This window comes from Mauremys reevesii, linkage group 3, assembly GCF_016161935.1.
Source record: "Mauremys reevesii isolate NIE-2019 linkage group 3, ASM1616193v1, whole genome shotgun sequence".
Classification (NCBI taxonomy): Eukaryota; Metazoa; Chordata; order Testudines; family Geoemydidae; genus Mauremys; species Mauremys reevesii.
In genome coordinates, this window is record NC_052625.1 from 150,450,859 (window position 1) to 150,477,369 (window position 26,511).

At 41.8% G+C, this 26,511-nt stretch overlaps 1 protein-coding gene across 2 annotated transcripts in view; it reads left to right on the forward strand.

Annotated features, from left to right (window-relative positions):
- The window catches only part of IMPG1 (interphotoreceptor matrix proteoglycan 1), a 98,074-nt gene that overhangs the window by 7,110 nt on the left and 64,453 nt on the right, over positions 1-26,511 (forward strand). Inside the window, exons 2-6 of one of the 2 annotated variants that reach the window (XM_039531529.1) lie at positions 13,256-13,474; positions 19,112-19,278; positions 19,515-19,543; positions 24,084-24,151; positions 26,284-26,378. In XM_039531529.1, coding sequence (XP_039387463.1) covers positions 13,256-13,474; positions 19,112-19,278; positions 19,515-19,543; positions 24,084-24,151; positions 26,284-26,378 — 578 coding nt within the window. The remainder of the gene's footprint in view (positions 1-13,255; positions 13,475-19,111; positions 19,279-19,514; positions 19,544-24,083; positions 24,152-26,283; positions 26,379-26,511) is intronic. The other variant, XM_039531530.1, reaches the window with a different exon arrangement.

Consider the following 26,511-nt stretch of genomic DNA (forward strand, 5'->3'; position numbering starts at 1 on the left):
AGGGTCCAGATTCACTGGTCTTAAGTCAAGATTTCTTCAACGTGACCAATACTTCCTGTAGAGTGAATGTGTGAACTCAGACTGAAGATGAGCTGTTTGTTGGTCAGTGTAAAGGCTTAGATCTGTGCAACAAGAGGAACCTTCCCAAACATGTGTGATCTTTTACAGCAAAGTAGGAGGATTGTTCTTCACTGAGCATGATGCTGTGTATACTTGGCTGTAGACAGTAGGGAGTCAGTGTTAATGAAGCAGTTTTCCACCCTGACTAGCTCCTTAGGTTAGGATTTGGCAGGTTCTATGGATTCTGAGAAGAAGGTTCTCTTGGCCTGTTATACACCCTCAAAATAGGATTGGAGAAATTCTGTTTCAATCTGTCTGCTTCAGAGTTTGTTTTCAGTGATTGGTGTTTGAGTTTCCATCTCTCTCTCTCTTTTCATCTGGTTTAGGATGTCAGAAAACCAAGGACTTCTGTGTGGGCAAGTGGGAAGAACAAAAATTTGGGGGAGGGGAGCAGTATGTCAATGGTCAAGTTCCTTAGGGATACTCAGTTAATTCCTTCCCATTCACTGAAATTCCAAAGCACCTGGTGCACTGTTGAGTGAAAACAGTGATGTCTGGTACTGCAATGCTAATCCATAGAGGTTCCTGGGGGAGAAAAATCAAGTTGCGCTTACTTAGCTCACTATCCCTTTGCTTATCTATTTTAAAGTCATTGCTTTAAAAAAAACAAACAAACTGTGTTTTGCAAATAATGTTTTTTCCCCCTAATCTAGACTTTTAAGACTGTCATTTTGTAAACTTCATATCTGGAAATAAATCATCAAAAACTCTTTTATTGTTTTATTTTAATACATGTTCTTGACTCAGGATTTTTCTTTACTAATTATTAAATTGGATCAGTCATTCATTCATACAAGGAAAATGGCCTCAGCAGTACATTGTGTCATTTGAATATTATAGTACAGTAAGACAATTCCTCCAGACTTTGATGGGAATTTTGCCTAAGTAAATAATGAAGGCCACACAATCATCCTATGGAGCAGCTAGAGATGACAGACCAAAACCACAGCTTTCCTGGGTTCTCAAAGACAGAAATCCCATGGATTCTGGAACATTCTAAAGATGGTGGCTCCATACTGTACTCCCTTAACCAAAAAGAGGCTGGATAGCCATCTGTCTTGGATGATTTAGACCAGCGGTTCTCAAACTGTGGGTCGGGACTACAAAGTGGGTCACAACCGCATTTTAATGGGGTCAGCAGGGCTGTCTTAGACTTGGTGCAGTCTGGGGCTGAAGCCTGAGCCCCAGTGCCCAGGGCTGAAGCTGAAGGGGCTTCAACCCTGGGTGGTGGGGCTCAACTTACAGGCCCCCCTGCCTGGGGCTGAAGCCTTGGCATTTGGTTTTGGCCTCCCGGCCTGGGGCAGTGAGGCTTGGGCTTTGGTCCCCCAACCCAGGGCGGCAGTACTCAGGCTTCGGTCCCTTCTCCTGGATTGTGTAGTAATTTTTGTTGTCAGAAGGGGGACTGCAGTGCAATGAAGTTTGAGAACCCCTGGTTTAGACGCAACAAATCCTACATCTCGGGCAAGGCGTTAGGTCTCTTCTAATGCTATGGTTCTATGATTCTATGATAAGATTTATGGGGCCATGATCTGTGTTGGCTAATGCCCCCCAACATGCTTAGGGTGTTTTGTATTTTGGGGGGAGGGGGAAATTGGCGAGGGAAGTTGAGACAGGATCAATATTATCTAGCATGAGGCAATCACTGCAGGTTTGTGGAAATACATTGTAGCAGAAAGTGGCCATCCTCCAGCCCAGGGTTAGATTAAGTCATATGTACTATAGGCCGGTGCCCATGGTCCCAGATCCTGGAATCATGTGATTACTTCAGACTCTCACTTTAATTTTTTTTTTTAAAGGTCAGTTTTTATCCCTCATGTTTCTCAGCAGAAGTTTGGAAATGTGACCCGAATGTAGCCAATATACGTTATCTGAGTGAGTTGGCAGATAGTCCAAAACAATAGCACCAAGAAGCATAAATAGCACCATACATTTCACTATGGAGTGTTAAACCCAGGACCCACCACTCTGGGGGCCCTGCCAATAGACCCAAGCAAAATACTGTGTTTTTGTGGGCTCAGTCCATCAGCCAGAGCAAATAAACACCCCCCCAAATGCTGGGATAAGGACTGGGAAACCCCTCTGACACAGCTTTTGTTCCCAGTTTTCCAAAAGGAAGAGGCCCGTGCTGTCACTCCTAAGGGAAAGAAGAAGATCCATGCTTACTGTCCCTGCCACCTGGGCAGATGAGGGGCCAGCCCACAACATTTTGTCACTTGAGGCAGGGAGCTCAAATGATGCCCCCGCCCCCTCACTTGGGCCAAAACTTTGAAAGGTCTCAATTCTGCCTTCTTCCTGTTCTGCTTCTCTCATGGCATTTCTCTGCTATCTACCCCAATAAAGGAGAGCTAACAACTTAAAATGCCTTGTTGAAAAATGTTAAGTATCACTTAACTTTCAAATGCCTGAACAGCAAATGTAACTTTCCTTGTCTGCATAGTAAACATTGGCATTTTTATCTGTTTGAATAATTGAAGTGGTTCAAAGATTTGAACTGTTTCCTGAAGATCCACAGTCTGGGCCAGTTCATGCTCCATTGAGATGGTTGCAAGGCCGACCAGCCTCTCCTGTGTCATTGTGGAACATAGATGTGTTTTTATTAACTTCAACTTGAAGAAACTGCGTTCTCCACTGCAACTGTTACAGGAAGTGTTAGAAGTATGTGCAGAGCAACAAAAGCATTTGGAAAGAGCGTGGTCATCTTATTTGTGCACATATATTCCAGAACAGCCTTTGGAGTTGATCCTGCTGAAAATCTATCTTGAAAGGGCTTTCAGTTCATCACCTAAATCACTCTCATCAATATCGTGCATGTCATCATGTGTCAACACCGTCTCTAGTGCCCTGCATTGCTGCTTCAGGCCTTCTTCAGGTATAGTGAGGAGTTTTGGAATATCATACAACATCCCAAATATACTGCTGTGTTCCTTGAGCTGCATGAAACATTCTTCAACTGACTGTATTGCACAATCTAGCACCTGGTTAAAGAATTCAACTTTAAATTGTTGTTTGGGGTCTCTTATGGGATTATCCCGTGCCTCATAATCAAAATGTCGTCTTCTTCAGTGACTCATGTATTCTTGAATGGGTGGGAAAATAGCTTCAGTGTGAAGTTCCTCTGCCAACTTCTGTGCACTCTTCAGAATGTTTTGAAATCCCTCATCAGATTGGTAAAACTGTAGGTATGACTTTGCTTTGTCCAGTTGTTCCATTGCTCCGGCTATATCAAGGTCAACACCGTGGAGTCTCTTGCTTACAAGATTTATTTCAAACAATATGTCATGCCACAACACTAAGCCACACAGAAATTTGAAGTTATGTATTTTTCTGGTGATTCCATTTCCCTCTGCCACTGTTCTCCCACAAACAGTTCCTGTCATAGTATTATCCTCCATAATGGCAACTATGGCATCATCTATCTTCCCAGTTTGGGGTTTGATAGGCTTTATGGCCTCCACTCAACTTTCCCTTCATGTGGCACTCAGTGGTTTCAGTGTCAGAGAGGATGTTCCCAGATGTTGCTTCAAAATTTGCCATCAATGAGTTGATGCAGAGAAAAATACGTAGATACTTTGAATTACATTAAAAAATTCAGCAGCCTCACTAGAAGCTGATGCTGCATCACTGACCACCAAGTTCAATGGATGAGAACTGCATGGGACAAAAAAAGCTTGAGGGTTTAACTCTCGGATCCGTGTCTGCATTCTGTTCTTTCCTCCCATGTTGGCACCATTGTCGTAGCCCTGACCTCTCATGTCAGCTCTCTCAATTCCTGTATCTTCCAGCTTTTTAAGAAACACATTTGTCATACCAGCTTCTGTAGTGTCATCAATGGCAATAAATTCTAGAAAATGCTCTCTGACAGTCACCATTGCATGGACATTTTCACTAGGTTCTGTTGTTGTTACTAAATGCACCATTAAAGTCATTTGTTCCATATGGCTGATGTCAGGTGCACAGTCCAGAATAACAGAGTAATATCTTGCTGACTTCAGATCTGCCACATTTTCTGTTTGACTTTGGTGGCCAGTAACTGTATGATCTCATTTTGAATTGTTTTTCCAAGGTAGTGGTGTGTGTACATTTCTTGGGTGGTGACTCTTCTTAGATGCTCCTGGAGTACAGCATCAAACTCAGCCATCAGCTCCATAATTTTAAGGAAGTTTCCATTGTTTGGCACATACAGCTGATCTGAAGTGCCATGCAGTGCTAGGTTTTGGGTAGCAAGCATTCTCACAATGGCAATGAGCCTTTTCAGAACATTTTGCCAGTACAGAGACTCTGATGCAATCTTCTCTTGATGCTGATCATTTATGGGGGCCTTTAACCTTAATCTCATCTCAAGCTCTTTCCACCTATGGAATGCTCTCCGGTGATTTGCTGCCTTCTCATCGCATGCCAGATTTATAGCCAGATTTTTCCAGTCCTTTGTTCCTGTAGAACCCAATGTGGCTGGAACATTAGACTGGAAGAGTTTGCAACAAAAACAGTATGCAGCATTCTGGGGTTTTGAGTACATAAGCCATGGCCTCTCCACTTTGTCACCATTGGGGATTTAACACCAGTAATGTGTTGGATGGAAACTTCTATTTTCATTGTCTTGGGGGAACATTAAGTTTTTTTACTTTCTGTGGTCCATGCAGTTCAGGGAAGTCCCTCAGGTTACTGCTCAAGTGGGTCCACAGTCCTGGATCATATGGACTTAAGGAACTAAACTCAGCAGCAGCTGTTTCTTGCGTCTCCACCACACTCTTCTCTGATCTGCACTTTTCTTCAGGAATGTGCATAGTTACATCCATTTGAGATGGAGATATGGATGCTGCAGTAGCTACCAGGTCACCTGCACTCTGACTAACTGGATGATCAGACATCTCCTCACCACTCACATCCTCACTGGGGCCGGAAGGTTCACCATGAACATTTGTGTCTATGTATCTCAGGAGAGCTCCTTTCTGCTTAGATAGAAAAGATTCCTTTGCTTTCTTTCTTTTTCTGAAAGCTGCCCCAGAGGGGCATTTTCTTCTTTCACTTATGACTGCTGTTCTCTGCCAGCTATAGTGGCTCTCAACACTCAGTTGAAGGGGGCAAATAAGCAGGCTGGTAGCAGGGCCTGAGTGAGGGAAGATATCAGCTTCTTAAGGGCCTAACTGGCTCCTACTACTTCAGTTGACTGTCTGTTCTCCTCAAGTGGGTTCAGGGAAGCAGCAGGAAACAGGAAGCTCCCTGAGACGCTGGTGTTAATCAGTCCAGGCTCCTGGGGGTGCTAGAGAGGTACATAAGAGGATCCTCCTCCTCTCTCTCCCTGCAGCTCCTGCTGCTTTCTGTTAATCCCTTTCACCTTTTCTCCAGCCTGTCTGTTATGTCTCTTGTGCCCTCCTTCCTCCAGCACAGCATTCCACCATCTCTGTGCATCTAGAGCAGAGAGAATACATATGCACCAACAGACAATGTTTTACACTCTGGGTCCTAGTGTTGCCCCCCCCCAGTCTGGCACCTGAGGCGGCTGCCTCAGTTCACCTCATAGTAAGGCCAGCCCTGCTGACACTGCTGCTCTGAGTGGGTGGCTGAGTTGCATGTGTAGAGACCTGCATTGCCTTAATTTTGGCCCTGTTCAGTCCTGTCGCTTGTCCCCCCATTAACCTCATTCCCATGGAACTGGGGTGGAGGGACTGCCATGGTATCAGGACACACTGAAGAGTGTGCTGCTGAGGCCCTGCCCACCACTGGCAGGTACCACCAGATGTGGTTCGTGATTGCTCCCACTAGTGAATGGGAGTATGGTTCTGAATAAGAAGTCCAGCACTTGTCCTTTTATCTGTGCCAATTGCACCTTATATGCTCTACTGCTCATATGTTAGATTATTTCTTCACTTTATACTAATCAATCACTTCTAGGGAGCTGCAAATCTATTTTTAATTATATGTCATTATCCTTGCCTACAGCTACAGATTTAAATATCAAATAGTCTACTGTGCTACTTGCTGTACACTTAATTCTTGCTTTTGGGTGACCTAAGCACATCAATAGGAAAGCCGTTGAAATAACCCAATTGGTAATTTCTTGTCAGTTTCTTTGTTACCAGTTACTGTTTTCTTCCTTGAATGAGTCTTGGGTTTTAATTAGTAATTAATTTACTATGAAAGCAGTATGCATCATTTATCAATCAAGCCTTCCTCTCTACACTTGGAGAACATGCTCTTATATTATAGCAACTAACTTGCTTTTTTTTATTGATTTCAAACTTTGGGTTGATTTCAGGCAGTTCTTTTCTTTTCCTACTGAATTATTCAAACTTTAACATTTTTGTCCCAATATCACCCTTTACTTTTCTATTCAAGCATTCACAACTTTGAAACTCTTCTCTTTGCATATAATCAACTTTCTGGCATCTAGTCAAACTAAATGTCATATTCTGAATTAACCCAGTAGCATAATGCAGTCACATGAGTATATTTCTTGAAAAAGAAAAAAAATGAGAACTAGGAGAAACAGGTAGTATTGGCAGTGAGAAATAAGGAGATATATATATATATATATATATATATATATATATATATATATATATATATATATATATATATATATATATATATATATATATATATATATATATATATAAATAAAGGAAATCCACTGTAATAATGGGAAAGGAACCATGGATGAAACCTCCCTGCTCCTCTCTTTAGAAAAGAAAAAAGTCCTACTGACCTACTCCATGAAGTTTTTAAATTTCTTTTTTTTCCTAGGAGTCCTGTTAAATAGCCACATATAGTACTCACCTTTTACCATCATGTAAATTAATAGAGCTGTTGGGAAATTTTTGATGAAATATTATTTTGTCAGAAAATGCTGATTTGTTGAAACAAACTTTTTCACAGGAAAAGGTCAGTTTGACAAATTTCCTAACCCCAAAAATTTTTGGAAAAAAAAATTACCAAAAGGTTTTGTTTCAACATTTTTGAAACAAAAGATTCTGATTTTCCTGTTCAGGACTACCATAGTTTGAGAACCTGTGTTGTAAACAGGGCCAGCTCCAGCATTTTTGCCACCCCGAGCAGCGAAGAAAAAAAAAAAGAAAAGCCCGATTGAGAGGAGCGATTGAGCTGCTGCCAAAGTGCCGCCGAAGAGGAAGTGAGGCACTGAAGGATCCGCCGCCGCAGACACAGACGTGCCGCCCCAACAACAGACGGACTGCTGCACCTGCTTCCTTTGCTGTGCCTGGAGCCGGCCCTGGTTGTAAATGTCTGAGATGAGGTCTTCAAACCACAATTTGAGGACTTCAATAACTCAGACATAGGTTAGGGGTTTGTTATAGAAGTGGATGGGTGAGATTGTATGGCCTGCATTGTGCAGGAGGTCAGACTAGATGATCATAATGGTCCCTTCTGACCTTAAAGTCTATGAGTCTATCAGGACTGGGGGAACAGGGATTCCTGATTTTAATATCTGCACTGAAACTAACTCCTGCCTTGGCCCTGGTAAATTATGCCATCTGGAAAAGAGGGGGAATTATACCCATCTCCTTCATAGGGTAGTTAGTGAGGATTAGTTAGTTAAACATTTGTAATGCACTACATAAACACCTAAAGTTTATTATTAAAAAGTCACCATACTGTGACCGATGTCTGCTTTCCTGAACTAGAATGATCATGACGAAATAAAAACCAGCTTCCATACATCTCCTGAAGGTAAAACTGGTACAAATGCCTTTGCCAATTAACAGGTCTAAACAAAAGGGCAAAAGAATTGTGCAGGGCAAATATCTTATGTATACACACAACAGTGAAAAAATATCCCTCCCAAAAAAATTCTTTGCTTTAAATTAAAATACATTCCCATATTCCTGGGATTCTTTGGAATGTGGTTTCTTCAAAAAGTGTTCTGGGTATTGGGCTTAATAAATACACTATATAAAATTGGGATGATTCGAGTCTACTCAGATATAAAGAGGGTGGGGGGAGAAAGAGATATTGTAGACTACAGTCTATAAGCACATCACCACCCGGCAAAGGACTTATGTATGTGTATATTTTTATTCAACAGGAGGAGACAAAGATGCATACAAAAACAAGCTGCATAATCCAATGACACATATTCAAGCACAGAAAATGTTTAAGCCATTTAGATGCTTGTGCCCTTTGGTGAAAATTTCTCAGGTGTATAATTGACAGTTTCCACTAAAGCAGAGGGAGGACATGGGTCTAAATGAACATTTCTATACACAGAGAATTTGCTCTTCGATTAGCATTCAGTAAACTCTGGGAAACATCATGAAGTGACAGTGGGTTTTCTAAGTCAAGTTTTATAGAGGTTTGACAAGAGAGTGAGCTCACAAGTTCATATAGTAGGGATCATGTGTACAAAAAGGAATAGGTCACCTATGCGATGCAAATAGGGTGAAATCCATCCAGGTAAGCACAGCCCATGCAAAGCTCTCTGCCCCATTCAGGTCCCACTGTGCCCCTGTATGTGGAGAAGGGAGATTGTGGCTGGAGTAGCTATAGCAGAGGAAGATTACTCCTGCCCTGAACAGGAAAGCAGAGCATGGGCTATTGAAGGTGGGTCAGGAGGGTGAGTACATGTAAGTACAATGTAAATACAATGTCCCTGATCCAGCAGCCTAAATCCCAATCTTAGCATAGGTGCCACAAGCTGCAGTCACTATTCCAGCATTGAACGGAGACTCTCCATCATAATAGTCTTGTAAATAGAATGGATCTTAATTCAAGCTAATGCCAAAGGGTCAAATCCTAGAGAAGAAGCAAATCCTTCGTGAAAGCTGTTTGCTTCATACAAAAGCTATCATGGGCTTAGCGACAAAATCCTCAGTCCCAACTGGTCGGAAGGCCTGTGCAGCTGGGCCATCACCACAGATACAGCACGTGGGCTGGAGCAGAAACCATAGTCCCCTGCTCTCCCCTCTGTGTGGGCTTTTGGCCTCATCCAGCATATCTCATCCTTGCACAGACCTGCCTTGGAGATCTTACTGGGCTGGAATCTTCCTGCATGAGATTTCCACTGCTGCTACTGCCATTATGGTTTCTGGCAGCCCTTGACAGCATTTGCATGGTGCAAAATCCTTTCATGTTGTCTCACCTTTATGGATCATAACTGGGCACCATTACAAATATGGCTGTTTATTATTGGTTTGCACCCTGAATATGGAAACATTACTTCATTCATAAGCTGTGGTGAATCCAAGGACAGGTAAAATATATCAGAAGCACTAATCTATCCTTCTCCGTCTGACCCCTGTCATTTCTTCAGAATATTTTCCCCCTTTTTGCTCATTTGCGGTGGCACATGTCAATAACACATTGATACAAATATTTACATAAGTCAACTGCAGTGATTTGATATGACAAATGTTATAATACTGTATCCTCATTTTCACATCTCTTGTAGATGATTAGGCAGTTCTACTTAGGCAAGTCTAAAAGCTGCTGCCATGCAACCTGCAGTGTGATTTAAAAGGCAAAAACAATTGTGTATTGGCTTCACTTTGTAAATATCCAGCCACTGTATGGTACTCACTGTCACCAAATGGTCAATGCTTCACACACACACACACACACAAGACTATTACTTATCACACATGTTAACTATAAATATTACTATAAACTGTAAAAACCAAGTTCCACAATTTCTACACATGGAGAATTTGATGCTGATTCAGATATTAATTAAGAACTCAACAATAGCCATGTATATGAAGAAAGCCTCTTCAATTTCCAGATTTTCCATCCCTTTTTGTCACATCCAGTATTTCTGCTACTCATTTCCTATCTATTTCCTCCCCATTTTTCTGCAAGACTGTAATTCACTGAGTTCCAAATTGTCAAACTGATGTCATCGTCCTTATTTTCTCTTTATCCATCGAAAAAGAACTGACATAATTTCAGTGATGCTGGAACCAAAGTACTGGAAGGTGCTGGTTTGAAATAGTATTAACAAACACCAAATACATGGTTTCCATCATGAGCACCCTGCCTAACTTGTATTATTTGTTTTAGGCAATTTCTTCAAATTCACAGGAAAATAGACTTGATTTGTTTTACTCTTAATTTTCCCATAGTCTTATTCTCTTTTAAATGTGGTCTCTTGGTTTATCACCTTTCTCCTCAAACTTAGAAAGTTTGACCATTTTCAAAATGCAATTGTTATTTGCAGCCAATTTATCAGCATCCAGGCTACATGCACATTATGTCAGTGTAATAGTCCGAGGTTGGGGCCGTGCCCTCTCAGGGGCCGTCGGGAGCCAGGCCGCCTCACTACACGGTCCCAATCAGTCTCCGGGTTCTGAAGGTCTTGGGGTTCTGCCCCTCAAGCAGGGGCGGAACAGAAGGCACATGGTTAATGCAATGAGTCCCAGCCCTCAGTCAGGGCGGGACAGCAGACACTAAGTCTAGGCTCAGACCCTTTCCGCAGGCTGAGCACCCACAAAGTCAATAAGCCACGACCCTCATTCAGGGCGGGGCAGTGAACCAGTTCTAAGCTCCGGTCCTGGCAGCCGGAGCTGAGCAGTTACAAAGTCAGTAAGCCCCAAGCCCTAGCTCAGGGCGGGGCAGCACACAAGAATCCAGGGAGCTCAGATCCCACTGCAGGCTGAGCAGCAACAAAGTTAACAAGCTAAGCCTAGGCCCTCAATCAGGGCGGGGCACCAAACACAGCAGTTCTAGTCTCCCTTACAGCAGGAGCTGAGCAACAATAATAGTTCAGGGCTCAGGTCCTTGCATCAGGGCTGAGCAACAATAGTCAGTAAGCCCCAGCCCTAGGTCGGGGTGGGGCGACAAACAATAGTCCCAGGGGCTCAGGTCCTTGTCTCAGGAGCTGAGCTACAACACTAGTTCAGGGAGCCCAGGCCCTTAGTCAGGGCGGGGCAGTAACCAATAGTTCAAGGCTCAGGTCCTTGTAGCAGGAGCTGAGCAGTCACAACAATACCGGGGCTCAGGTCCTTGTGTTAGGCGCTGAGCCACAGCAGGTAAGTGCAGGCTTCTCTGCCTGACCGCTGGTAGGAGGGGGAGTCTGCCACCCGTGAGTGGGGTGGCAGGGGGGACACAGGCCCACCCACTCCACTGTGTCCCAGCCCGGGGCCCTAACAGCGGCGTGGATCCGCTGCAGTCAGTGGGGATCCTGGCCGCAACACACTGACATGGGCACGTCAGTGCCATCAGCCGGACAGGGGTCGGCTACCCCCGGGCTACACTCCATCTCCCCCTCCATGGGTACCTGCTCCTCGCTGGGCTCTGCAGCGGGGTCCCACACCATGGGCTCCTCGGCGTGCTGAGGGCTCTCTAGGTCGGGCTGCTCCTCCGGATTCGGGTCACAGGAACGCTCGGGCAGCTCCTCGGGGTACCGGGCTCGGGGCGGGCTCGGCCAGTCCACCTCGGGGTACCTGGCTTGAGGGAGGCTCGGTCCGTCCGCGTCCGGGTACCTGGCTCAAGGGAGGCTCAGTCCGGCAGGAGCCTGAACAGCAGCATCTGTCCTCTCCAGCCACTGGGCTCCAACTGAGTGTTGAGGCCAGGCTTTTATACTTCCTGTCCCGCCCCTTGACTTCCTGGGGGCGGGAACAGGCGGTGGTGGCTCCGCCCACTGAGGTGGCTCCGCCCACTGAGGTGGCTGTTCTGGTTCCTCTCTCTCTGGGGCCGTCGGGAGCCAGGCCGCCTCACTACAGTCAGCCTCTTATTTTGTGCCTCAAAAAGTTTTCCAATTATCTATAGAATTCACTCTTCCTTTTCACAGCAGTTCTTTCAACTAACAATTTATTTTATTTACATTTATGACTAGAGAATATATCAGACCTATGAAAATGCATCAAAGTATCCTTAAAAGTGCATTTTAACATCAACATTATAATTTATAAAAGTAGCAAAGAATCCTGTGACACCTTATAGACTAACAGACGTTTTGGAGCATGAGCTTTCGTGGGTGAATACCCACTTACACGGCTACCCCTCTGATTATAATTTATGCAGCATTAAAAAACAGAATCTAAACTACACTGATTGCTTCACCCAAGGGCTTCTTCATTATCTTCATCAAAAGGCTACTTTGTCAGCTCACTGAAATGTATAGCTTACAGCTTATTTTTACTCTGTTAAACTTTTTAAAATCAAACTTGAACTGTTGTGTTGTGTGATAACATGTTGAGTGTATTGTAGAAATGAGACAAATGTGTCCTGAAGAACTCTCATTCAGAATATGGAGGTATTTGCTAACTTGCGGCTAAATTGAGGGATTTTGTCACCCTGGAAGCATTGCCATTCCTTATGGATGTTATTCTCCATAATACAACACTGCATTACTAATGATATGACTTTATGCTAACATCTACAATTCACTACAAAGGCTCTTGTCACCTCTGTAGTGCCTACCATACAAGGATCTAAATGATTATGAAATCTTAAGTAAGTACAGGAAGCAATGTCCATCCTCGTTTTTTTCATGGTGAAATTGAGGCACAGAGAGATTAAGGGTCAAATTTGCAAACGCACCTGAAGTGACTTTCAATGAAACTTAGGTTCCTAAAGGCTAGATTTGTAAAGGTATTTAGGTGCCTAAAGGTGCCTACTGGGATTTTCAAAATAACTAGGCACTTTCATCAAGGTGAATTAGGCACCTTATCAGTTAGGCACTTTTGAAAATCCCACTTGCCACCTATATGAATCTTTAGGCACCTAAATACCATTAAAAATGGCCCTACATGCCTACATCACTTTTGGATATGGGACTTAGGCTGCTAAGTCACTTGGGCCCAGATACTCAAAGCTATTCAGGCACCTAGCTCCCACTGAATTAAGCCCCTAAATACCTTTCTGGATCTGGCCCTTAGGTGCTTTAGAAAATTTTATCCTAAGTGTTCTCAGGGTCACACAGTGAGCTAGTCAGAGTGGAGAATAGAAATCAGATATCCTGACTCCCAGTTTTATGGTCTGATCAGAAGACCGTACCCATATCAGCACAGTATATCAGCCCACTTGTTGGCATGTTCACAGTAATGTAGGTATTTAAGAACCCTAGTGTTTGGTGTTTAAGATAATGTATTGAAAATAGACTAAAACCAATAGTGCATACAGAAATCCCACATACTGTGTGTTTGTTTATTTATGTCCCTCTTTATTATTTTATCCCTTACAGAAATCCCTAATAAAATAAATCGTAATGAAGCCAAACAGCTTGCAGACAAAACAGAAAGAACAACAAAGAGATCCAGAGTGTCAACCATCAGGAGGATATTTGATATGGCAAAGCATCGAACAAAGAGGTCATCTATTTTCCCAACTGGTGTGAAAGTCTGTCCACAAGAATCAGTGAAGCAGATTTTAGCCAGCCATCAAGCGTATTATCGGTTAAGAGGTGAGATGATGATTGCACCACATATTCTCTTCTTGTGAATCTTTCCTTTAATTTAAGAAACCAAACAATAGCCCTTTGTCACTCTGTTGTTCTCTAGTAGTGGGCAGAAAACTCAGCACTTACGCTTTTGTTAGACTGGTGAAAAGTTACTGGTACATCTCAGTACAGTGGTGGCACAAGGTATGAGCAATTATCAAAATTATAATGCAGTGATGTAAACAAGAGATACTAAGTTGCTATCATAACCTCCAAAGAAGTTACACTGTGTTCTTGTTTAGCTGATGATAAAAACCAAATAATGGGTGCACTAACCGGTGGAGAAAGGCCACCTTTTTAAAAGATATAGCAGATGCCACAGGTTTAATGCTTCCTTCCACCACTGCTCACAAGTGCTCCTATCCTCACTCCCTCCAGCACAGCACAAACACTAGAAACACTAGTCTGGTCATAAACAAACACTTAAACTATAGTAGAACCCTGTTTATCTGAGCTTCCTATCCATTATCTAGCTCTTCACATTAACCAAACCACCAGCCACCCAAGGCTGACAGTGGTGGGGCTCAGGAGGTCAGCCCAGGGCAGATGGGGCTGCGGCTGTCAGCCCCACCTGGGCCTGATAGCCCACTCCCCCCAACTTAAAATAAGGGATGGAAAGCTCTTTCCCAGTTCTCCTGATTATCCGAATGTTTGAATATCCGACCTGTCCCAGTCCCAAATAGATTGGATAAACTGGATTCCACTATGTGTTTATTGTTGATTGGATTGTGATAGTGTCCAAAATGTTCTAGGTACTCTCAAAACACAGAGCTAGACACAGTTTCTGCCCTGGAGAATTTGCAGTTTTAAAAACCATTTTGTCACTATAAATAGCCATTCCGCCTTTTATGTATTTTCTAGCTAAAATAAATGCAAGTGACTTGTAAGCACTACACCTCTACCTCGATATAATGCTGTCCTCGGGAGCCAAAAAATCTTACTGCGTTATAGGTGAAACCATGTTATATCAGACTTGGCTTGATCCGCCAGAGTGCACAGCCCTGCCCCCCCCCCTCCCCTCCCCTCCCCGGAGCACTGCTTTACCAAGTTATATCCGAATTCGTGTTATATCAGGTCATGTTATAGCAGGTAGAGGTGTATTTTCCTGCTGGAGCAGAACTGTGTGTATGCAAATAACACAACCACCTTTGAAGACCTTGGTTCAAATCTTAATCCCAAATGTACTTTGTTGTAGACTACAAATTAAACCGGGTTGAGTGGTTTATAAACGTAACAGAATGAACACACTAGGAGCCTGATCCAAAGCTCATTGAAGTAAATGGAGAGATTCTCACCCAATTCCATGGGCTTTGAATCACACAGTAAAAAGAGAGAGAGAGAGAGAGAGGTTTACAAATGATCTGCAAATAGAAATAAAAAGGGTTCCTCTTCAGAAAATGTAGGTCTTCCAATGAAGGAGCACAGGAACTACCAGGTGTGACTTAAGGGACCAACCACATGGTGTGAATGGTAAATAATGAATGCTCATTAGTAAACTACTCATTCAGGGCCAGATTCTGCCACCCCTAACTCCCACTAAGTAATACATTACTCCACAGGTGCTGCTCAGAAAAAACAGGTACTATTCAATGTGAGTAAAATGTGGCAGAACATAGCTCTAAATGATTGCAAATAAGGAACAAATCAGTCAAAAGGACAACCTGCACAATGGCAATTCATGGACAGAAAAAAAGACTAACTTAATTAGGTAAATTATTCACTGTTAATGTGACCATCTCTAGTCAGAGGAAAGGCTCAGCGCTGGGAAGGCAGATGTTTCACAATTTATTATTGAGGTGTATTGGCACAGCAGTGCGAGCATGTTTACACAGTGCATTCCTACACTAGCTTTGAGAATAGCCATTTTTATCACTGACTATTAATTTTAGAGAACCTGAGGTTTTAGATACTGTATGCAATTCTCACCTGAAGTTACTGAAATTATCAAATATTAAAAGTGAAAGCTCCATCTTACAGTTATAAAATATTCAAAAATAGCTCTGGAATTGCTGAAGGATACAGCTTTTAAATTGCTGAGAAGTTCTGTGCTAAAAGTATGCTACACTTTGAAAATGTTTGAGTTCGTTTTCCTCTGAAGGGCAGACTTGAAATATAGATTTTAAGTAGTGTGAGCTTTCATTCTGTGTGAGCACCATCTTTTCACAAAGCCAAAAATTTAGCTGGATTTGGTGACACTGAAAGTAATGAACAATGGATTCATCCAACAAATAATGAATGAAGCAATCATCCCGAAACAGGGAGGGAGAGAATTTTAGAGAAAGAAAAATAATAGTGCAATAGCCACTGTGTTCATAAATCTCAGAACTATTTTGTATTTCAAGCAACATTAGAGATGATATATAATTTTTAAGATATGTGATCCTTTAAATATTAATTGCCACATCAGTCACATATGGGGAGGGATAGCTCAGTGGTTTGAGCATTAGCCTGCTAAACCCAGGGTTGTGAGTTCAATCCTTGAGGAGGCCATCTAGGGCAAAAATTGGTCCTGCTAGTGAAGGCAGGGGGCTGGACTGGATGACCTTTCAAGGTCCCTTCCAGTTCTAGGAGATTGGTATATCTCCAATTATTACCTAAGAAAGATAGATGCTCTCAGACCAGAGTATGTATTACCAGAATCAGTTGTAAGTTTAATGGGACACTTTGCAAAATGAGAGATGCCTGATCTCTGTAACCCATGCAGAACATTTTGGGCAAGAGGGGGGACTGGCATCTGTGCAGGGATTTGGGGCACTTGTCAATGGAGTTGGGGTGCCAGTAGCTAATGGGGGGTGTGGATCAGGTGATTATCTTTGTGGATCCATGAACAGTTTGGCCCCCAACTTCATCTTACAAGATAGAAGAGTACAATCAAAAGTTGTAAGTGTTTGCTGGGTAGAAGTGCTAACAGAATGGGGGGCCCTATTCCATCACACACTTATATGTTCCATATCTTCTTCTGTGTTTGGGGCACTTTCAAAATCTTTTCACCAGACCTCCATCCTCAGTTCATTCAAATCACCCCTAAAAACTCACTTCTGTAGCATTGCCTAAAAAAGTCATGACCATAAATGAAACCAATAAAATGTATGTCTGAGTAACCTTGCTGCCGTATTAGTAAAACCCATCTGCTTCCTCCTCTTTCCCTGGTGCATATTATGATCCTCACTTGTCCACCATTTAATGTGCAAGCTCCCACAAATGGGGCAGGGACCTTACTTCTATGTGTTGTTTGTCAAGTGCATAGCACACTTGTGGATACTTTAAAATAAATAAAAATGTCTGGGGCCAGCCCCAAATATAAACTAGTTTATAAAATATTACAATTAAATTTCATGGCTTTCTTGTATAAAGAGAGAGTAAATAGTCTATATAGACAGATGCATGTCTTCTGCTGAACATCAGGTCGGTGGGGGGGAGAGAGACATTGCTGGAGACAGCTAAGAGGATCCATTAAGTAGAGCTGCTGTCAGAGCCTGAGTGCCATGTGATTTTTAGCCCACTGAGCTCTTCTTCTGAAATCCTCATCCCTGTTTTTTTTTCCCCTTGTGCTCACTTTTATTTTCCCAAATGATACAGAACAGCAGTGGTTGTTCCACAATGGAGATACCCGTCTCTTTCCTGCCGGCTGCACCTTGGCATGTAATTTGGTGATTCATCACCATGGAGTTGTTACTTAACATTTAACAAATGAACATGTACACATGTACAAAGAGAAAGAAAACACTGTTGTTGCCAAGGAGAGTTTACCTAAACTAAGTAATTCCATTTTTCTGGAGGTGCTTTGGGAAACAAGGGGAAAGGTACACAGTTTTAAACATCAGACTTCACTACTCCTATGTCCTAGAGATTTAATTTCTCTTTTTTCCAGCTTTGAAAAAGCTTAATTCACTCAAAAGCTCCATCTTCAATTATCAGCAATGCTATGGAATAAGAAGAACACTGGGACAAATTCTTCCCTGGTGTAATTGCAGTGAACTCAATGGAGTTACACCACAGTTGAACTTGATACATTGTGTTGGGCTGGAATTTTTCTCCACAACTTCTTCCACTTGCTTCCCAAGAAATTAGCTCAAATCTGGACTCTTCACTGAGTTTGTATTTTTTTTTATTGGCATACAGCAACACTACACTGAGGTGCTTAAACTCAAATGCAGCAGGTTGGGTATAGGGGTTTACCACATCTCCAAAGCACATAATAATAAATCAGATTATCAGGGCCAGCTCTAGGCACCAGCAAACCAAGTACATGCTTGGGGCAGCACATTTTCAGGGGCGGCATTCCAGATACCATTTTTTTTCTTCTTTGGTGCTTCTGGCAGCAAAAGCCTAGAGCTGGCCCTGGCAGCAGCAGCGCGTTGCGCCCTGGGGCCACAGGGGAGCAGCGCCCGCACCTTGTGGCTGGGCCGGGCAGGCTCCAAGTGGGGGACACTCGGGCTGGGGGCACCCCGCGGGGCACACGGAGCCGCCTACAGGTGCCACAGGGCAGCTGCCACCCTAGCACCGCAGCCGGGGCTGGGCGAAGCAGCCCAAGCAGCCCAGGGACTGCAGCAGGGTGGCCAGAAGCAGCAGCAGCAGCAAAGCCATAGAGGGTGTGGCGCTGCCATGCGGGGCCTTCATCCCGCTCTCTGGGGCTCCGCTCCCTCTGGGGCTACCCTGCCCCAGCTCCTCAACCCCCTGCTGGGGCGGTCCCCTGGCTCTGCCCTTCCGGGTCCCAGCCGGTCCTGGAGGTGGGAGTCCTGGCTGGAGGGACCCTGGGCTGAGTCGCGGCCCAGGAGCCCCGCTGCTTACCCCAACCCTGCCATCACCAGACTGGCTGGAGGCGATGGGGGAGTGGGCGGAGTCAGCACTGAGAGGGGGAGCCCAGGGCTGGGGCGGCTTGGGGTGTGGGTGGGGTGGGGGGGAGAGCCCAGTGCTGGGGCGGCAGGGGGTGCGGGTGGGGGAGGGCACTGGTGGGGGGGTGAGAGCCCAGGGCTGGGGGGGGGGCAGCCAAAAAATTTTTTGCTTGGGGCGGCAAAAAACCTAGAGCCAGCCCTGCAGATTATATACCTATTCTAAAACACACTCATGCATGTGCATTACATTTTACCTTGTATCACACTTTATAATTGCCTTACTAATTTTTGTAACCGATCCCTGTACAGATCCTGAACTGTCCATGAGCTGCAAAATATATTAATAAGCAAAGCTTCAGCTGCAAGCTTATCACACACTATTCTTATTACTATTTCTTTATCTACTAACTACATGTTATTTACAAGGCCACTTGTGAATTTATGCTTTCTCCATTGTTAATGTGTTTCCTTACATCTGTTTTCTTTCATTGTTCATGCAAGGCATACATGTTGTAGCAAGTACGTGCTTGCTAGCACTCAGAGGCACTCAAAGGCTCAGTCCTTCTGTGTGAAGACAAATAAATGTCAACTCAAATAAACATGAAAACTGTAAAAAAAAACCTTCTGTTTAAAAGCACTGAATGAAAACAAAAAATCTGAAATGCAACAGAAAATTAGCTCTTGCTTTAAGAGTATGTGGAAGTTGGCCTGGAAGTTTTCTGTATGGTTTAGTAGATCCATCCCTCACCCTGCTCTGCTTCTTCAGTCTGCCAGGAAGCTGTGTGGGAAGCCTTTCGGATCTTTCTGGATCGGATTCCTGATACAAATGAATATCAGAACTGGGTCAATGCCTGCCAGCGAGAAACCTTCTGCATATTTGACATTGGCAAAAACTTCAGCAACTCCCAGGAACATCTGGAGATAATCCAACGGGTAAGAACGATTGAACTTTCTTTAGAAATGTTAAGATTTCCCAGATTCCACCTGATAAATGTCATGCATAAAGGTAAGGGATAACATAGACAAGGGAGGGTGCACTGCAAAAAATCAACATTCACTGGGTGAAAAAAAGTGGTGTTAACAATACAGTAAACAGAAGGACTAACAGGCTTCTCGTGTTTGACTGAATACACCCACTAGTAAAAACTTTTTTTTTAATCTTTTTACAGCGAGTAAAACATAGACCCTTCCAGGAAAGGTAAGTAAAGCAAATGTAGAGTACTCACCAGTTGATGCTACTGCCTTTTTTGAAAAAGGTATGTGCAGATTTATGTGGGTGTGAGAGAGTGCATGCATGGATAGAACCCTGGTGTGCACCATGTGTAGTATATGTGAGACAGCTGTGTGTACTGTACAATAATAGAGCTCCATATCATTAAGGCTGTACAAAAGTCTTAGCTAACACCTGTTCACTTTGCAGCATCATGAAAAATTCTCCTAGTTTAGTGTGACCACGAGGTTCAGTCGAGACCAAAGCCTCTGCTAGAATAGGTGTCATGAGAGAGTATGACTAACACACATACATACCACAAAATTCTCTGCAATACCTTAATGGTAAATAAAAAGAAGACAAAGAAAAGGAGAAATCATTAGTGTGGGGGGAAAATCAGGTATTCCATGATTGTAGGGGTTCTAATCACTTTTGATGCATTCTACAAGAAAGTGCAAATCCTGTGCTTTAATTTAAAAAATTAAGCTTCCTCATAATGAAGATATGCTTATCTTAGTGTTAACTGATGTTCAGCTATCCTGTAAATCCTACCATGCAGAAAATTGTCTCTACATAGGCATTAAGGACTTGTCTATACTGGGAAATTTACGGAAATAGCTATTTCAGAATAATAGTGCATTTTTCAGATTTAGCTTAATCCACTTCTAGAATAGCTATTTTGGTAAATTCCCAATGGTAGACAAGCCCTAAATATAGCAGTTGGAAAAACTTAGCCCATCCCCATTCCAATGATCTCAGTTAAATGGGTCATCACTTTGGACCATCTGCAGAGCAACTTTATTAAGCACAAGTGTTTGCTTTGATTTTCTTTTTAATTAACCACCCACACACACAGAAATTAAAATGTAAAAACTATATTAAAAGGAACACCATCGACTTAAAGTACATTTACTTTTTGAAACTGATGAGCAATTTCCCATGCTAAACCTATTCAAATCCCCCTGCCAATCTTAGAGATTTTCAATAATCAAATTTTCCTATTTTTAAAAAGTTTTTCTCTTCCTATTGCTATGTGAAAGATGCAGATAAACAACATGATGGCAATGATTAATTAACTTACTATGTGAAAAGTGCAGTCAAATGCAACGGAAAGCAAACTGAAAAATGTTTCTTCTTGAATCACTTTAAAATTATTGTATCCTTATGATGTCACTTGTAACAATAGAAGTAATATTTTTAAATTATGGTTCTCCCTTTAACATGACATTGAAGTTATGCAGTCATTGCCTTTTAAATACAAACCAGGATATGTAAAACTTAAGATTCTAACACAGCAACAGTAACTCAGTCATGTTGAATATATGTAGCATTTTCCATTTCTATTTTTCTGAGTTCATGTGTAGCTTAATATATTACTTGTTGTCATAAAAATATATTGCATAAAATATACAAGATGTACATAGATGATGAGTTCACATTGCTGTTGGAATCTTAAGCTTTGCGATTTTATTTTATTTTCTGTTCAACTGTTTAATTTTTCACTAATGTTATTTGCTGTCTCTGTGTAGATTTCCAGACCATGTATGTGCTGTATACATATGAACATGCCTCGGGTGAAATCCTTGTCACATTGAAGTCAATGGCAAAATTCTTATTGACTTCAAGTGGGGCCAAGATTTTACTCCTTGTGTATGCATATTCTTTATGAAGGTATAGATTTTAGAAGAGATACCTTTATTGTGTGTGTGTATGTATGTAAGATAAATGGCATGTTTCAATAAGATAAGATTTATTCCAATAGTGACTTTTTTTAGTTTGATTAAGAAGCAATTTAAATCATTGTTTTGCATACTTTGGTGAGTTGAAGCTCTTTCTGCCAGGATACAAAATTGTTCATAGTTCACTAGAAGCCACAGAAAGAAGATGTATTATGCTATATTCTGAAAAGATAACCCCCACCGCAGCTTCTTTCCATGAAGCTTAAAAATAAATTGGTAGATTATTACAGTCCTAAGAGATGTAATGATAGATGCTTGGCAGACAACAGACCATCCCCAAAATTCAATGGGATAAACTCCTAGAAAATTATGTATGATGCATGAATACTTAAAAACATGTAAAAAAAATGAGGCAAGAGTCAAACTTTGCTTAAAACTGCTCAGTACAAACTTAGAAATGTATACCTCAATTTCAGGCATATCACTACTATTGTGTATAATTTATTTGTTTATAATATTTATTCATATTGAAAAACTCTAGGTACCCAATTCTCTGCTCCCCTATAACAGTTTTAATCCACTGAAATTCCATTAAAGTGAATGGACTTACACTCACATAACACCAGCGTAACAAAATAGAAGTTCAGGTCCTGTGTTAAGAGAACATCAGGACTACAGGGTAAAATTAAAGTTGCATGCTTAATCCTGCCCCCTTGTGCGTAAATATTATGGTACAGTCTTAATTATGTAATTATGTTTGTCAAATTACTATAATATAATTTCACACAATTGTTTGTACAACTCTAGATAATCATGTGTAGCAATTTGTAATATCTTTCATTGGTATGAACTACATTGTTATCATTGTCACAATGTCCTTAGTGACTTTGATTTGACTATTCTGAGTTTTCTGCTTTCTTAGGTATGTATTTCAAAGTGGAGTCTTCAGTCAGCAGCCATTCAGTATACAAGGGCTGAAGTGACTAATTATGAAGCTAATTTCCAATGCTCCCACGCACAGCACAACTTTCCTTATATGCAGTTCAGAGAATGAGGCAGATAACAATAAGTTATTTGTATTTTAGCTGAACAATTTTAGCTGAAAATGTAACTGGCCATGGGTCTATGCTATTAAAATTATTCTTTACTACTGAATCGTTTGGAGGAATGATTTCATGTACCTTTTATGGATTCTGCCAAGCACAGATATGCTATACATACATATCTAAGGTTGTAGAAAAAAATATGGTATTATATTCAGTTCCCGCCATACACGATATTCAGAGAATGAGGCAAAGGATCCACTGTCTACCTGCTCTAGAATTTTCACGATATAGCTAAGTTACTAAGTTAGCTATTTGTGCATGTGCAGCATGACCTGCCTTGGCTGCATATACTAAGAGCTGAGTGTTGTCATCATTAACAAAATACTTTGCATATGCAATGTATTTATCTCACTCAGATCAATTTTCACCTGCGCACTCCATTCATAGGCATTTCCTCAGTAAAAGCTATTTTCCCTCAATTTGGTATATTCAGTAGTGTTGTGACATGACACCACAGCCACCATCCTTCCAGCCAAGGGGGATTGGACATATTGCTAGCATGGGATGTCATACTTCTTTTTTAGTTAAAAGAGTACCAGAAATTCAAAGCATGTGTGTCATTTACTCCTCTTTCCAGTCTAACTGTGGCTAGCTTGGAGAAAGAGACTATTACTGAATTCAGATGTCCAATTTGGTAGTGCAAAAAAACTGCCTCCATGTCACCAGAAATTATTTTAAATACCAATAATGTAAGATAGACTATTGGTAAAAAGCAATCGATATAATTCAGGCAGCCAGCTGGCAGAGCTAGATTCAGTCAGGACCTTGTGCTCATAAGCTCTGGTCATGCACAGATCTGGTGTGCTATCGAGGTGCCATTCCTGTGTTTGAAGAAAAGATGGGGCCAGAGCTGCAAAGTTCAAATCTGGAGTTGAATCTAAACTTTCTCAAAGTTTTGGAATATCTGATTTTAGGCCTATCATAGACAGGCCTAGGATGTCTGGATCCAGATCTGAATCCAAACTTTCCTATAATTCAGCAAGGTTTTGATCATGGGATTTGGTTTAAGACCATTACTAGTTTAAAGGGGATCAATGACAGCCAGCTGGCTGCCAGTGATCTGACAACTGATTCTCACTAACCCCCTCTCACCTTTCTTAATTAGCCACCAAAAAAAAAGAGGCATAGTATAGCAGAGTCCAGTGGCTCCAAGATTAAAATATGAGACTTCTAAAGAGATGCTCGCACCATGCTTCATGTCATGACCAGCAAGGGAGAAAATATTTGGTTTAGAAAATATTCACACACAGAGAGTTATTGGCTTGGGGCCCAATCGAATTCTGACTTAAGTCAAAGGCAAAACTTTCATTGACTTCAGTCAGCAAAGAAACAGGCCCTAAACAGCTATTATATGTATAATCTGACCATGCACTATCATCACATTTTACAGGGCCCACTCTCTCTATGATTATTCATAGAATTAATGAAATTACACAAGCAAGCTCATGTCAGGTGTGGTATTCAGACAGCAACATGGTATATGCATATATCACTTAATTGTTTCTTAGTGAAAGAAGAAATCTTATGCTGAAAAAAAGAACATAAATATAAGTTCTATAAGTTCCCAAATAAAAAAGCAATTGATGGCTCCACTGCCTTTTTTAGAAAGCTGGAATCAAAATATTACATTAAAATAACTTCCTTCATTTAAAACTGTTTTTAATGTAGAAGCCAAAATTTCATTATATTCCTGCTGATAATGAATGCTGCCCATTAAAACATTCCTTTCTATTTGATTAACAGGAAAGATGAAATATCTACAGAGAAGACAGGTGGCAAAAAGCTTGAGGACATTTCTTCCCTTTCTACAGGTAAAATTGAAACTGCTTGCCCATTAGCACAAAATTGTTAGAAACAATTACTGTTAGAATTTAGAAGGCTGTAATTTGGTGACAGCAACAAAAGTAAAAACGTTCAGTTAGGTACAACCAAAAAAAAAAAGTGTTTAAACAAAATGATTTATACTGAGTACATTAGGGTTTCTGTGGAGTGTACCTTGACATTCAGACAAAAAAAAACTATTACTCTAACTTGGTTTTTCACATTATTTTCGATTTCGAGGGTGCACTTTAAGAAACTTAACCTTTTCTAGTTTGATTTGCAGCCAATAAGATGTCACAGTGCTAATTTTGTTTCACTTCTAAAATAATGTTTGGAGTTTGAGCTGTTGCATTTTGTTAGCCAAAATCAGCAGACTAGGATATATCAATATAATCCTTTATTTTCAAGTGGTTAGCCAGAAAGTCATACTGATTTCAGCATATTAATTCAAGCTTTTATTTAAAAGGTGTGATAAGAAAGAATGTTAGCAGGTGCAATGTGTAAGCCTTGAAAAGTAGTAGTTGTTTTTTTAAATGCTGGTAAAATATTGAAATTAAAAACTGTAAATATTAGCAGCTTAGTGCAGTAAGTGGTCAAACAATATATTTTCTTTATTGATTTGTGTATTATAAAAACTTCTTAAAAGTGACTTTAACCAAAGTGTTTCTATTATTATAAATGAATTTGCTTCCAATGGGAAAATTCAAGTTTCCCCCCAAAGGCTCTTGTTACTTTAAATTGACTCCTAAAGAAAGATATTAGTCTGTCATATGGGGCACCTTCCAGCAACATGCTGCAGGAGAACAGGTGTGCTGCCTCAGTTTCCCTCCTTCAGAAGCCCCAGTAACTCCACACCAGGTGCTCTCTGCCTCAATAACACCCCTGCTCCAAAAACTGTGTAATATAGTCCATAACAAAAGACCCAAAACAGTCCATTTATCACCTCCAGTGCATGTAGTCCATAAAATTCCACCATGTTGTCCTTTGACACCCCCTATTTCCCCCACACACATACACACATCACACTCCAGCATCTTCTGCCACACCTGCACCCTTTGTGGGTCTTCACTTGTCCTTCTCCCAGGACAACCACCCCCATCCTTCCAGCTGGAGTGCAAGCCTGCTCTTACCAGCAGAACTGCCTCTCTTCTAGCAGTTCATCCTCACTATCCACCACTTCCGCATTTCCATTAACCTCTCAGATCTCAGACAGACCAAGAGGCAGTCCCTCCCACCATTCCCCTAACTCCAGCTCTCCAGCGAGGAGCATCAGCAGGCAAGTCCTCCGCTGGCTCCCTTGCTTTAAGCTCTCTTTGGCCCTCAGCTTCAGCTCTCTGACATACAAGTGAGCATGCAACTCTGCTGCTTCCTGGCCTTCAGCCCTCTCCAGCCCTCTGGCCCTGTCTTATGAAGGTTAGCAAGCATATCACTCTACTGCTCTCCTGCCTTTGGCCCTTCCCCAGGAACAATCTACTACTTCCTTCAGGCACCTTCTACACTCTCCTGGAAAGTTCTCACCTGCCTATCACTCTTCCTTCTAGGGCCCACGTGCCCTCTTTTAAGCCAGTTGGGAGCAGCTTACCAGACACAGGTGCACTGGATTCTTCCCTCTTAAAAAGCCAGTGTCACCCTATGATACAGTCATAGAAACAAAGATTACAACTGCAAAATCAAAAATATACATTCATTTACCATGTAGTAAGGATATTTAGCAGAATACGTATATTGTATGTTATTATATACATATATCCAAGTCCTCCGCTGTCCCTTGCCTTAAGCCCTCTTTGGCCCTCAGCTTCAGCTCTCTGACTTAGTAGTTTGCAGAGTTAAACTCAGAGTTGAACTCTGCTTACAGTTACTCATATTCAACCCGATTGACTTTTATGATATTAATGAAAGGCCATATTTTATACACAGGAAAAAAGACTTTCAGTCCTGCCTTAATTCGTTACCACATTTCAACAGCCCAAGCTTCTACACACACACACACACACACACTCTCACGAAATTAGGAAGTGCATTTTCTGTCAGTTGATAGCTAAGCAACAGAGAAAGGTGACTTATTTTTGCCATTTTGCTAATGAATGTCCCTTTCTCACTTCCTTTTTATTTTAAATCCCAGCAGGTGCCCCTAACGTATCTCCGCCTCCATATGCATCAGCTCCTAATGGCACACTACGCAATGAAGTCATCAATGACACAAAGACTCCTGTGAAGGTGAGGACGGTCTAATATCCTATTTACTATTGATTCACCTCTCTTCTTTAAACTAACATAGCAAATAAATAAATAAATGTTGTTTATAGAACTCTGCAGTTCAAAGCCATTAGTGCTTTTTTTCTATACACTT